Genomic DNA, 14683 nt, shown 5'->3' on the forward strand with positions numbered 1-14683 from the left:
ATGCAGCACCATTTTCATCTCTGCTCAAAGGTTAAGCTACAGGGTAGCTATGTATAGTGCTCTATGCCTATAATTCCTGGTACTTGGGAGTTGGAGGCGGGAGGGTTAGGGCTCCCAAGACCAGGCTCTGTTACATAGTGGCTTCAAAGCCAGCCTGGGGCACATGAGAGACTCTCCTCAAGAAACAAAACTAAGCAAGATTGCTTAGCAGATAGAGATACTTATGGCTGAGTCTAACAACATGAGTTCCATCCTCAAGACTCACAGGTTAGAAGAGAGCTGACTCCCACAAGTTATCTTCTGACCTCCACATGTACGCTGTGACATATGCACACACACACAGTTATTTTATGTTACCTTATTTAATTGAAACTATTATCTTAAGTTTATGCTCTGATATATAAGACTAAGATCCAACCCAGCCCTGAAAAACACTTGTTAATAATTTAGAGAACATATTTTAAATAACCCAAGAAGAAACTCTTTCCAAAAATCAGAATGCTAAAAAACAAAATACTACATATATAAATAATTTTAGTTATATTTACATACTCTGGAACTAAATCCTCCTGCCTTAGCTTCCTAGGTGCTAGGATCAAGGCATGACCTACCGTGCTCAGGTATTTGTAATCATTTATTATTTTGTTTAGGTGTGTGTGTGTGTGTGTGTGTGTGTGTGTGTGTGTGTGTGTGTGTTTTGCCTGCATAGAGCCTGTAAAGGTCAGAAGGCAGAGTTGGATCCCTTAGAATTGGAGTTTAGGTTATGAGCCACCATGTGAATGCTGGGAGTTGAGTCTGGGTCCTCTGCAAGAACAAGTGCTCTTAATTGATGATTCATCTCTTCAGTCCCTTTAACCATTTTTTAAAATAATATTTTATTTATACATCTTGTATGTACATTGGGGCACACACATAGGTCAGAGGAGCCAGTTCTGCAGTGTGGGTCTCAGGGATTGAACTCACATTATTTACTTGCTTGGTGGCAAGTACTTTTACACACTGAACCATTTTGCCAGCCATAGTAATTTTTTTAATTTACTTTTTTTATTAGTTTATGTATGTGTGGGAGACATATATGCTTGCCTGTATGTGCTTGTATGGTATCTAGGGGAGCGGAGGGGAGGACTACATTGGTTACAGGTACTTCCAGGGCCACACCTGGATTTTTACATGGGTACTAGAGGTCCACACTCAGCTTCTCATTCTCAAACAGTAAGTAGTATTCTCCACTGAGCCATCAGTTTTAGCTGTTTTTTAGCTAAACAGTTGAGTAGTGTTAAGTTTAATCTCTATTGTTGTTTATATTTTCCATCCTGGAAATATAAAACCAAACCCATAACAGTTCTTTTTTCTTCCTTTTGGTTCTTATAACCATTCTACTTTCTGTTTTTATGAAATTTAACTAGCTTCCTCCTTGGCATAGAATTGTCTAGGATTTATTATTTTGTGATTGGCTTATTTAATTTGTCATGATTTCCTCTAGGTTCATTCATGTAGCTTGTAATAAGTTTTCTTTTTTAAGGCCATATATAATAGTTTCTTGTATATCATTGTTATATTTTGTTATTAATGTTTTTTTGTTGTTGTTTGTATTTTGAGACAGGGTTTCTATGTATAGCTCTGACTGTCCTGGAACTTTGTAGACTAGGCTTGCCTTGAACTTAGAGATCTACCTGCTATTGTCTCCTGAATGCTGAGATTAAAGGTGTGTGCCACCATACCTTACTTCTTCCTCTATTTGTTGTTACTGTTGTTGTTATTATTATTATTATAATATTATATTTCAAGACAGGATTTTGTATATATATATGTGTGTGTGTGTGTGTGTGTGTGTGTAGTCTGGGAACTTACTCTATAGACCATACTGGCCTTGAACTCACAGAGATCCACCTGCCTCTGCCTCCAGAATGCTGAGATTAAAGGCATACACCACCATGGTCAGCTCAGCACCACTCTTCAAGGTTTCACAAACTTGATATTTTTGACAGCAACCAAAAGGCACACAGAAAGGAAGGAAGGACACTTATGATAACCTTTACACCTATGGATGTGTATGAGTGTTTTGCCTGCTTATATGCCTGTACCACATTAATGCAGTGCCTATGGAGACCAGAAGTGGGTGTTAGATCCAGTGATCTGGAGTTACAGATGGCTGTTAGCCACAGTATATATTCTGGGAAACAAACCTGGGTCTTCTGGAAGAGGAGTGAGTGCTAATGACTTCTGTGCCATTTCTTCAGCCCTAGGAGGCTCTGTTTTGAAGTTGTTTTGTGGTACTTTAGAATAATACCAAATAATAAAATGAATCAGAATATTAAAAATTGCAAATTTGACTGCTTCCTAGATGTTCTTGTAAGTAGTTGCTGTAACTTGGGTGAAGTGACACAGGCCTGTAGTCTTCTTGGGAGACAGAGGTAGGAAGATTGCCATGAGTTTACATTGCTAGTTCTAATCCAGGCTTGACTAGATACCCCACTTCACTCCTAACAAAGGAAAACAAAACGAAATCCCCAACAAAATAATAATAAAAAGTCTACTAGGTATGGTGATGCATGCCTTTAATCCATGATACCCTGTTTAAAATTACATTAAAATGAAGCTAGAGATGCAGAGCTCACTGGTACAGCACTTACCTAGCAAGTGCGAGATCCAGGCTCCATCCCTAGCACCTGGGAGAGGTTTTGCCTAAAATGTTCAATCCCCAGTACAACCAAAAACTTAAAAAGAGAAAGACCAAATGATTCTATATTAATTATGCTAGTGAGCATAATTAAATGAGTTCTTAAAAATATCGAAGTAAGATATTTTGCATCTTCAAGTGTTCAATTTATTTGTTGGTTTGTTTTTTGAGACAGAGTTTCTCTTTGTAGCCTGGGCTGTCCTGGAATTCACTCTGTAGATTAGGCTGGCCTCAAAGAAATCCACCTGCCTCTGCCTCCCAAATGCTGCTGTGATTAAAGGAATGTGCTGCTACTGACTGGCCTCAAGAGTTCAATTTATAATGTTCTGTTTTTCTCTTTTCAGTTTTTAAATATTTGAGATATTATTTAACACTATTTTTCTACAAGACACATAGAAATGGAGTAGTTTTCAACAACTTTCTTAGATCACGAAAAGGAATTTTGATTCTAGTCCTTGATGTTAGTCTAGATAAAACAAATTTGATCTGTCAGGCAGCAGAGTGGACAGAGTCAATGGTCTGCTATATTGTGAATTCACATTTCTTTAATCATTTATTTAGCTGTCGTGATTGAGGCCCGTGTCTGTGATGTTCTTAGCTGTATTGTGACATCACAAACTCCACCATGACGGAACCTAGCTACGCACTGGAGCTGGTCTACTAGGTGCTGATCGCATGCTGTGCTACAACACTGTGAGGTTTCCCCACTATAAGTGTCATTATTAGAACTTTTAAAAAAAGTTCCAAATCCAAGTGAGGCTATCAGTCGCATCACCTTACCCTGTTTCTTCAGATTAACTACTGTCTTTAGTGGGTTTTCAGTGGATGTGGTGGCATCAGCATAACCTATGCTTCAGGCATCCTATAGAAGAAGATTATTCTTCAGGGGATCTGGATAAAAAGGTAAATTTTTATCTACTGTGATTTCATTATATATGTTTTTAAAGCCTCAGAAAAATAGTTTCAAGCTATAAAGTAGAATATACACCAACTTTATGTTTTTAGCTTGTTTTTGAGAAGGGTGCCTGTTTGATCTTTGGAATGGGACATGTATATTCTTAGCTCTCCCCACGACTTTTGCTTTCTTCTCATGTAGGCTTTCTATGCCAGTGTCTCCTCCCCTTGACACTACATCATCTCTTTCCGTGTTTCTTTGCTGCATTACTTTCTAATTCCTTGCCTTAATTTTTTTTTTTTTAAGAATTGAACACTACCCAAAATATTTGTTTTACCAATTGTCTTTTTTCTTTCTAAATTGGGAATGTAGGGATTTGCATGGTTTCTGCTTAATCCTCACTGTCCCATGAAACCCTGATCAAGTGACCAGAAAGCACTGTTAGTTAACAGAAGAGTCAATTAATTAAAAAATGTGGCATATTCCTGCCAATTTTCTGATTTTAAAATTGTTTTAGGGGCCTGGGAGAGAAGCTGGGTCAGGGGTAAAGGCACTGACAACTGAGTTCAATTTCCTGATCCACATGATGAAAGAAGAGAAGTAACTCCTGCAAGTTGTTCTCTGATATCCACGTGTGCTCTTGTTCACACATACATATATGTTTAAAAAATGTTTTAGGCCAGCCTGAGAGATGGTTCAGCAGTCAAAAGTACCTGTTACTCTTCTCTATCCACAAATACTTGTCTTTGTTTTCTCTTTACTACTTTTTCTCGTTGCACTTTGGAAGATTTCTCAGGTTATAACATACTTGCAAATCTGCTAATTTCTACTTAGATATTACAAAATTAAATTTTATCTACATAGCACTTGTTCTTACAGAGATTGTTTCCAGCATCCACATGATGGCAAAATAACCCCCCCAAACCCCCTAAAGCCCCCCAAACCAAACCAACCAACCAAACAAAAACTCAAAACAAAACAAACAAACAAAAACCCCTTCAGTTCCTTCTGACCTGTAGGTGACCACCACACATGATGACATACTTAAGTGCAGGCAAAACACTCATATATAAAATAACCTAGTCTAGAAATTTTTGTTTTAGGTCATACACAATGGCACATGTCTATATTCCTAGAATTCAGGAGGCTGAGACAGAAGAATTGCAAATTTGAGGCCTTCCCCAACTACATAGCAAGGTCCAGTCTCACAAACACAAAAGGAACAAACAAGAAAATAACAGTAGTTTTAGAATAAGTTTTGTTGTAAATAAGATATTTCTCAGTTTCTATCTGCTTATTTTAGTTCAAGTGCACTTTATTGTCTTCCTATAAGTAATTTTATTTTTAGTCTTTTGATTTAACTTTTTAAAAATTTGATTTACTTTTGAGACATGATCATCTTATGCAGCCTAGGCTAGTTTTAAACCTGAGGAATCCTGCATCTGCCTCCTTAATGCTGCGATTATAGGGTGTGCTTCCAGGCCTACTTTACTAATTCCCAGTGTGCCCAGAACGTCTTTAGAGCCTTTGCATTTTATAAGTAATTACATATGTATATGGATTTCTCTCTTGATTTTATTCAAATATGCAACCAATTATGATTCAGTAGTATGTTTTTAGTCTTCACAGGCTTGCATATTTTCTGTGGTTTCTCTTGCTGTTGATAACCAGCTTTGTTCCACTGTAGTCAGGTAGAATACTTATCACACTTTACCTATTATAAATTTTGGCTTCCAGCACTCACATAGTGGCTCACAACTATCTATGTCCTCTTCTGACCTCCATAAGTAACAAGCATACGCATGGTGCGGATGCACATATTGTTGACACTTGTTTTGTGTCCTAATATGGGATCGGTTGTTTAGAAATTTTCATGGGCTTCTGAGAAGAATGTAGATATCTTCGTGTTTGCCTGACTTAATATATTCTTTAACTCCAATGGGTTTTTTTGGGGTGGGGGGCTTAGTTTTTGTCAGGATGACCTGTTACAGGTAAGAGTGAGGTATTGAAGTCATCTACTGTGTCGCATTACTGTAATGAAGTTAATCTGTGGTTTTAGATCTAGTGATATTTCTTTTCTGAAATTGAGTGCATCTGTTATGGTATGCTTTAGGTTTAGAATTGAGAGTATTTTCTTGGTAGATTGTTCTCATAGTGAATATGAAGTGACCTTATCTTTTCTGGCTGGTTTGAGTTTGAAGTTTCTTTAGTTAGACATTAAAATTCATATGTATTTATACATTTATATTAAAAATGCCTATTTATATATTAGTTACATTTCCTTAGAATACATTTTGTCATTCTTTTATTTTAAAGTGGTGTTTATTATTGATGATGAGATTTGTTTCTTAGAAGCAGCAAAAAGATGGGTCCTGTTTTCTAATCCAGGCTAATAGTCTGTGTATATTTATTGAGAGTTGTGTATTAATTACTTACATGTTGTTTTTATGTTGTTTTCTTAGACATCTTTTGAGTAACAATTGGAATTATTTATTACCTGTGACCTCCTGGGCATGTTTATTTTTTTCTTCGGTCTGGAGTATTCATCTAATAATTTCTATAGAGCTGGCTTAGTGGTCATAAATTCATTTAATCTGTTTTTATCATGGAAAGATTTTATTTCTTCTTTAATTTTAATAGGTAGTTTGTTTGGGTATAATGTTTGGAGTGACAATTTTGATCTTTCAGAACTTGGAATACATTGCAAAGCCAGAAGTTTTTGTTGAATAATCTGTTAATCTGTTGATGGGCCTGCCGGTATAAGTGACTTACGGATGTTGTTCCCTTTATTTTGTGTTTTTAATGTTTTGAGTCTAATATTTTGTGAGGAGCTTCTTTTTTGGCTCTGTCTATTTGGAGTTCTGTAGGCCTCTTGTACTTGGATGGGTATTTCTTTTTCTAGGTTTGAGAAACTTTCTTTTCTGATTTTTGTTTTGTTTTGTTTTGTTTCAGATGCCAAGTCTCACTATGTAATACTAACTGGCCTGAAACTCACAGTGTAGAGCAGGCTTGCTTTGTGGTCACAAACATCCACCTGCCTCTACCTCTTGGATGCTGATATTCAAGACTGTTTGCTATGATGCCCAGCCTCTCTGTTATTTTATTGAAAATATATTCTATGCCTTCAGTGTGATAGTGTCCTTTTATTTCCACAATCTACAGGTTAGATCTTTTCTTGGTATCCTACTTTCTCTTCATATTTATTTCAGAATTTCTCAATTGACCTCTGCCTTGTCCTCCAAGCCCAGAGTCTCTATTTTCCTATGGTCCATCCCATTGGTAAGGCTTTCCACTAAGGTATATGTTTGGCTTATTGAGTTTTGCATTTTCAGCATTATTTCAGTTGGGCTTTTCTTCAGCAGTTCTCTCTCTGTTAAATTCTGTTTTCACATCTTGGATTGCATTCTTTACTTCATCCATGTCATTGTTGTTTGCTCTTGGAGTATACTCTGCCTTCTATGAGTTGTTTGAACATTATTATAATAATCCTTTTTAATTCTTTGGAAGTTCTTCCAAGTCTCTTTCATTAGGTTCCATTATTAGAGAATTTAGTTGTGGGGGATCCATGTCATCTTGGTTTCTGATTTTGTTTGTGCGCTAGGTAGACTTGTGTATCTAGAGTAGTAGTATGTTAATTGTAACTTCCTTCCCTTTCCTTCCTTCCTTCCTTCCTTCCTTCCTTCCTTCCTTCCTTCCTTCCTTCCCATCTCTTTGTGTTTGTCTCTCTCTTTTCTTTCTTTTGTTGTCTTCCTTCAGTGGTGGTATTTACAGTATCCAGGAAAGGACTAAGTAGGTCTGACAGGCCAGCAGGTATAGGAAGAATATGAGCAACATAGGTGGGCCTAAGCAGGGGAAGCTGGGTCTCCTGCTTGCTGCAGGAGGCTGTGCAGGATTGTTGGGGACTGTAGGATGGGCCTATAGCAGGAGGCAATGACCAGCGCCTGGAGTATGGTTTCTGGGTGGTATAGTTGGACCTAAACTTGGGAAGTGGGATGCAGGAGGCCGTGGGGGCCAGGCTCCTGGTGAAAGTTGTTCCTGGACAGTGCTGCCGTTTGAGATTTTAAGAGCAATAATGAAGTTTAAGATAATTAACTCTATACAATTACAGGTTTAATGCTTATCACTTACCAGCTTTCTCAAAGCTAGTGAGCATATAGGATGGCAGTTGTACAGATCTAAGTGCTTTCTTGATTAAAAGGATCCATTTAAAGTCTAGCGTCAAGGATATATTATTTGTGTTTTAAGAGTTTAGTGATAGACTCTTAAGCTTTTGCACCCCCACAGTTTGGACATAGCAGAGGTATCATTGCAGAATTCACTTAGCTCACCTCTAGGACTTTGAGGTCGCAGCCTGTGTTGGTGGGAACTTACAACTTGTTTCTGCATTAGTTTTTGTTTGGTTTTCCTGAGACAGAGTTTCACTATGTACTTCTGGCTGGCCTGGAACTCACTATGTAGACTAAGCTGGCTTCAAATTCACAGAGGTCTGTCTACCTCCTGAGGGCTGACATGGAAAGGCATGCACCACTATACCTGGCCCAGGTAGTCTTTAAAAGATATGTTTTTGTTATTTATTTTGTGTGTATATGGGTGTGAGCACATGTGTACCATGGTGTATGTGGAAATCAAAGAACAGCTATGAGAGGTGATTATGGTCTTCCATGATGGAGTTCCAGGATCAGACACAGGACATCAATCTTGACAGCAAGGGACTTTATTCACTGAGTTATCTTGTTGGTCTACATCAAGTATTCTTGACACTAAAACTTTTGATAGAACTATTGTTTAATATGGAGTTCTGAGAATTATACTTGAAAGATAAAGCAACTGAAAGCATGTTCTATAATTATTTGTATATGTACACACACATATATATATATATGATATATACACATACCATATATACCTAGTATAATTGTATGTATGTATGTATGTATGTATATATGTATGTATGTATGTATATTAGCTAGTTTTATGTCAACTTGACACAAGCTGAAATCATCTGAGTGGAGGGAACCTCTATTAAGATTAATGCCTCTATAAGATCAGCTTGTCAGCAAGCCTGTCTAACATTTTCTTAATTAGTGATTGATGTGCTAGGGCCTAGCCCATTATGAGTGGTACCACCCCTGGTGATCCTGGGTTCTATAAGAAGCAGGCTGAGCAAGCCATGAAGAGCAAACTAGTAAGCAGCACCCCTCCATTGCCTCTGCATTAGCTATAGTCTCCAGCTTCCTATCCTTACTTCTCTCCGTGATGGATTCTTACCAGGTAGTGTAAACTGAAACAAAGATTGAGGACTCTTTCCTCTGCAAGTTACTTTGGTCATGGTGTTTCATCACAGCAATACTAACCCTAACTAGGACTGTGTGTGTGTGTGTGTGTGTGTGTGTGTGTGTGTATTCACATGTGCATATGTTATGATTTATCCTTGCTTTAGTTCTTCAAATGATCTCATCCTTTGAGGACACAGTGTTAATTCACAGGAAGTGAGTACACAGATTGCAGATCCTTCATTACACAGCACAACTTTTGAGAATATTTCTAGTATTCTTGAGTTTCTCTGCTGTTTCTCTTGAGATTCAAGTTTGTTATCTTTAAATGTTTTACTTTTTGTGGTTAAAAAAAGCAAATCATTGAGATACACTGGGTTTCTGGCATGGCTTGTCAGAGACCCAGTGTCCATCATCCCTATTTGCAGCCTGAAACAAGTCATGATTCATAATGCATTGTTTATGTCACACAAATAAACAAAAACTGTACGCCAGGATTCCACTTCCTAGGATCTGATTATTAAATATTTACCATCACTTTACTAGGTAAAAATCCAGTCAGTTCAGATACTGAAACCTCTTTAGGGCTGGTGGGATGGCTCAGATGCTAAAAGCACTTACTGCTGAACTTGATGACCTGAGTTTGATCCTCTGGAACTATGTGGTAGAAGGAGAGACCAACTCCAACAAGTTGTCCTTTCAGCCTTTCAACTTCACATGACACAATGGCATGAACACACAAAGTAACATATACACATATACAAACTTACTCTGCATGTAATAAAAAAATTGAAAACAACAGCAAAAACCTCTGAGGTAGTTAGCAAGTTTAAGTATAAAGATGTCATGAGAGAAAGAGTTTGAGGTTACTTGACAGGAGGAGGGACCTTTCTGCCAGTTAACACAGTGCTAAATGTCCTTCCATCATTTGTACAGTATTGGCTTTTGTACTGAGATTTGTAGAACAAATCCTTTTTCTTTGTACCTTTAGCTGTTCAACACACATGCACAAATGCACACACACACACACACACACACACACATACACACATATACACACACAGAGACACACACACTCGAGGTACTTTTAATATAGATAAAATATACTTATATAATATAAGTAGATGAGGATACTGGGATAGGTAGGCTGAAATTGCCTGGTACGTTGTCTGTATCAGTTGCGTTTGACCTCATTTTTCACTTCCTAATCTAGGCTTAGATCAAGGTCTGGCTTCAGCTCTGGCTCCCACAGAAAGCCTTCACTTTTTGTTCAGGGCTACACTGATCTTTCTTCTATACCCCTGTGATAGTCATGGCTAGTAAAGTAGAGCAGGTTGTCTTTTAGGCATCAGTTTTTCCAATTCTACTTTATACCTCAGTCCATGAAGTACAGTGCTAGACATAGGTTTCTTTTTTATATGTTAAAGTATTTGCTTTCTAGAAAATGACATTGTAAGTAAATCTTAACTATTTGTTGTAAATCTATTTTCCCCTCTCCCAGACAGGGCTTTTTTCTGTGTTTTTTTATCCTGACCACAAATTCATGATCCTTCTGCTTCAGCTTCCTGAGTGCTGAGATTTCAAACATATACCACTGTGCCAACCTTGCAAAGCCATATTCAAATAGTTTAAAAAGTAATAAACATTAGTAAAGTAGCCTGGGACTCATTGGTGTTTCTTAAAAGATAGAGGCTTTCGTGAAAATTAACACCTTGAGGTTCTTTTATTACTCAAGATAGAAACTCCCACTGTATTTCATTTTCAAGATCTTTGAGTAGTTTGAATAAATCAAAATGCATAGTGAACTGAGTAAAATTAAGAAAAGTTTCTAAAATTATGAAAGTTTCTAAAATTATAGTGACCAGGACAACAGACTGATTGCTATAGACTTTGAGTCTAATCCAATGGGTGTTTGCAGATACACTCAGTAGGGTGATATAGGGAGATGCCTTTGTCACTCATCTCTCAGTTCAAGACTGATGGGGCTCTGTACCTCTCAACTGATATTCCATGTTGGGAAGAGGGCTACCACACCAGCCCTGAGGCAGGAGGGTTTTTTTGGAACAGACATGAAAGGCTTGAAAGGTCCTGCAATTTCTTTGTTCTATGGTGTAGTGTGTGTGTGTTTGTGAGAGAGAGACAGAGAGACAGAGACAGTAGAAACAGGTACGCACATGTGGTTATAGAATATAAAAATGACTTTTTCTTAAACTAATATTGAGACAGTATATCAGCTTACATCTAAAATAGTGAAAGAATTGCCATATGCAAGACATTTCATTTATCAAAAAGTAATCCACCACATTTGAATTTTCTTCGGTTCCTCTTAATCAGTTAAAGAGGAGGAGTTTGTGTTTTGGCCTGAAAAGGGTGACCCTGTTAGTGGCCAAGAGGTTGCACTGAGGTAGTTTAACTGCTTTAGAACTTTGTGCTCGGAACATTCTTAGCTGCCAAAGCATGGGCAGCAAAAGTGAGGCACATGGGTTCTTTAGTATCTGTCACATCAGAGAATGACAGTTCCAGGACAGTGACTACCTCCTAATGGTAAGTACCTCACTTGTTCTTCATTTCTTAGATTCAGAAAAAAAAAAAAAAAGAGAGAAGTAGGCTGGTTGTGGTAGCAAGTGGTACTTTTAAAAATAAACAAAAGCAAACCAAGTCCAGCTTTAATCCTCAATGACGGTCATTTTTTCAGGTTTCTGTAGCTGGATCAGGCACTGGAAGAGGCTCCCCAGCTGTGACTCTAGTGCAGTTACCTTCAGGCCAAACTGTACAGGTCCAGGGAGTAATTCAGACACCACATCCATCGGTTATTCAGTCACCACAAATACAAACTGTTCAGGTTAGCGTCCTTCCTTGACGATTTGTCTTTGACTTTTTTGAGATTTATTTTTTTTCTGTTGTTTAATTCATTTATCATAATTTTCTTTATTTTCCTTTACTCTTTTAGAGATAAGGTTTCACTATGTAGCCAAGGTTGGCTTTGAACACCTTATCCTCCTCAGGTTCTCAAACCATGGAATTACAGGCATGTGCCACTCCATTTGGCTCTTTGGTGTAACTTTATATTGTGTCTTCTTGGATACTTGGAGAATTTCTTTTTATGAATGGTACATTGTGTTGGGCTATGTATATAGACTGACTTATGGGTTAGATTTTCTTAATTTTGTACAATGAGTAATTGGTAAATAGGCAGTTCTATGTCTTAGCTTCTTTTTTTCAGACTTATATTTAGCAAAGCTCACTAGTGGTATTTTGAAGGTTCTTGGAAGATGTAATAATCATGGTACTATGAAGAGTGGCTTTGGATTCACTATGTAACCCAAGTTAGCATCAAACCTCCTGCTTCAGCTTCTTGAGTGCATCATTGCACTTGGTCAGAAATTGATTATAGATTAGTGAATGCAGCCCTTAGAAATTCAGGATATTTGATGCTGGGACTTAAACTGCTGATCTTTGTGCATGCTAAGTACATGCTCTAATACCTCCTGTACCCCAGCCCAAAAGTACAGATCCTTGTCACTTGGGCACTTTATTTCCATGCCATACACTCCTCAGGTTGAACCTGGGCTTTTGTAGATGTGATTGTGGTACAGATACTTATTTTATGACTTATCATCGTTGTTATTATCAAAATGGTCACACCCTAAACTCTTGAAGGTAGTTTTTTCATTGATATTATTTATTATGTGCATACTTTATAGCATATGTTTTATATTTACTAAACTGATTTCTGTTTATTTTTAGGTCAATTTGTTCTTATTCTTTAAGTGTAGAAAGTATTTGAATTTAAGTGGTAACAAGCTCAAATCTGTGAGGAAAATGGATGTGCATATACTTAATCTTGCCTTTGTCTGCATGCTTGAGATTAGTTTCTCACAATGCTGTGAGGGCCACAGCACAGCACTGACATGATACATTTCCATAGTTTCTGAGCTTGCTTCTCTTCTTGCTTCTCAGCATAGGTATCTTGTCTTTGTCCCAGGGTGTAGAAACAACTCCTACCATTGTCTTTAGTTTTCTCTGATGACCCTTGATTCCAAGAATTTGTAATTTCTGATTCTAATTATAAAGTAAGAAAGTTTCCCTTTGCTCTTCCTTGCATTATGGATTTTATTGCCAGTAAAAACTTTACCTGGCTGGTATTGGAAGGTAACATTGTCTTATAATAAGAATACTTTATTATTGCTGTTGTTTTGTTAAGTGAATAATTTGATTGTCTTTGTAGAGATAAATGCTCTTAGATCTTACCATAGAACTCCTGTGGTTTAAATGGCAAATCTTCTACATGAACTTCAATTTTTAAAATGTTTTTATTAGCATATATTAATTATATACAATAGTGTTTTCATTATTATGACATTCCATACTGTACTAGAATTTGCTCTGTAGACTAGGTGGCCTCAAGCTCACAGACATCTACTTGCTTCTGTCTTCCAAATGCTGGGATTAAAGATGTGAGCTACCACTGCTCTTTTCATCTCAGCTTTTCTAAACTGGATGAAGTAATGGGCTGTAATGCACATGAGGGAATTGCTGTGGTTTTGGACAGCTGTGTGAAGTATATTCCCAGTGTAAGATACATGGTGTATGACCGTGTAAGGCAATAACATTTTTTTTTTCCTAGTAGGTTCTGTTCAGTGTGTGAGTGTTGGTGTAGAGTATCTATGACCAAAACATATATTTGTAGATGCATGTGTGTATGTGTGTATGTTTTATTCACTGAGCTATCTTACTGGTCCTTTAAATGTAAATTTGTTTTGACTTCAGAATCTTTTTTTTTTTTTTTTTTAATTTGGTTTCTCCAGACAGTGTTTCTCTGTGTAGCCCTGGTTGTCCTGGAACTCACTCTGTAGACCAGGCTGGCCTTGAACTCAGAAATCTGTCTGCCTCTGCCTCCCAAGTGCTGGGATTAAAGGCATGCGCCACCACTGCCTGGCGACTTCCGAATCTTTAAACTCTAATATACTCCTTATAATATAAATCCTTCTCCCAACAAGCCTGGTTTTACTGACTTGTTTACACACATGCCTGTCTACATGCGTTGAAGACTATATAATTCCTTTTATTAAAATCAGAAATAAATTTTTAGTATGCATTTTAATTGGTAAAATTTTTTTTTATCAATTTATTCTGAACAACATTTTGTTTTAAAGTGTGTATACATTGTGGCATGACGAAATTGGCTAATTAAAATATGTATTATTTTATATCATTTTCTCATGCTAGAAACACTTTAAATATGCTAAGTCTACATAAACTTTTGTAATTTTCAAGTGGAATATAGTAATATTCTTTTTTCTCCCCCTCTTCCTCCTTCTTGGCATTTTTCTAGAGATTTTTGAAGCTAAAGCTGGTTTCAGGCTCATAGTATATTTAAAACTGTCCTTGGATTTTGTATGTTTCTGCCTTCAAATGCTGGGATTAGAGGAATTCACCACTATACCAGGTTTTATGTGATGTTGGCGATCAAATATATGGCATTGTGCATGATGAAAGCACTCTAACAACCAAGTTGCCTCCTCAGCCCTGTGCTGTTCTTGACTGGACTCACCATGTGGCATAACAACAGGAGCTATGTGTTGTTTTCATTCTTGATTCTTAGTTTTTTTCTCCATGTAACATGAAATTTTGCAAATCTACCTCCCTGACTAAATATATTGACAGAAGACATGTTTAGAGATTTGTCATTTTAGTTTTCTCACTTTCTTTAATTGTCATATCATTATATTGTTGCCTGGTTTGAAAACTCTGATACTTTTATTTTTACAACTGTCTGTCTGTCTGTCTGTCTGTCTGTCTGTCTGTCTATCATCCATCCCACCCACCAGTCTT

General features: G+C 37.2%; 1 protein-coding gene across 16 annotated transcripts in view; it reads left to right on the top strand.

Annotated features, from left to right (window-relative positions):
• Positions 1 to 14683, top strand: part of Crem (cAMP responsive element modulator) — a 70831-nt gene that overhangs the window by 23735 nt on the left and 32413 nt on the right. For 7 of the 16 annotated variants that reach the window (XM_034510137.2, XM_076939641.1, XM_034510138.2 and 4 more), the window contains one exon: positions 11544 to 11690. The exons of 5 other annotated variants lie outside the window; for them this stretch is intronic. In XM_034510137.2, the coding sequence (XP_034366028.1) occupies positions 11544 to 11690 (147 nt within the window). Of the gene's footprint in view, positions 1 to 3330; positions 3584 to 11287; positions 11393 to 11543; positions 11691 to 14683 lie in introns of those variants that run through there. 4 more of the 16 variants (XM_076939645.1, XM_076939644.1, XM_076939647.1 and 1 more) reach the window with 4 other exon arrangements.

The sequence above is a fragment of the Arvicanthis niloticus genome, chromosome 8 (genome assembly GCF_011762505.2).
Source record: "Arvicanthis niloticus isolate mArvNil1 chromosome 8, mArvNil1.pat.X, whole genome shotgun sequence".
NCBI lineage: Eukaryota > Metazoa > Chordata > Mammalia > Rodentia > Muridae > Arvicanthis > Arvicanthis niloticus.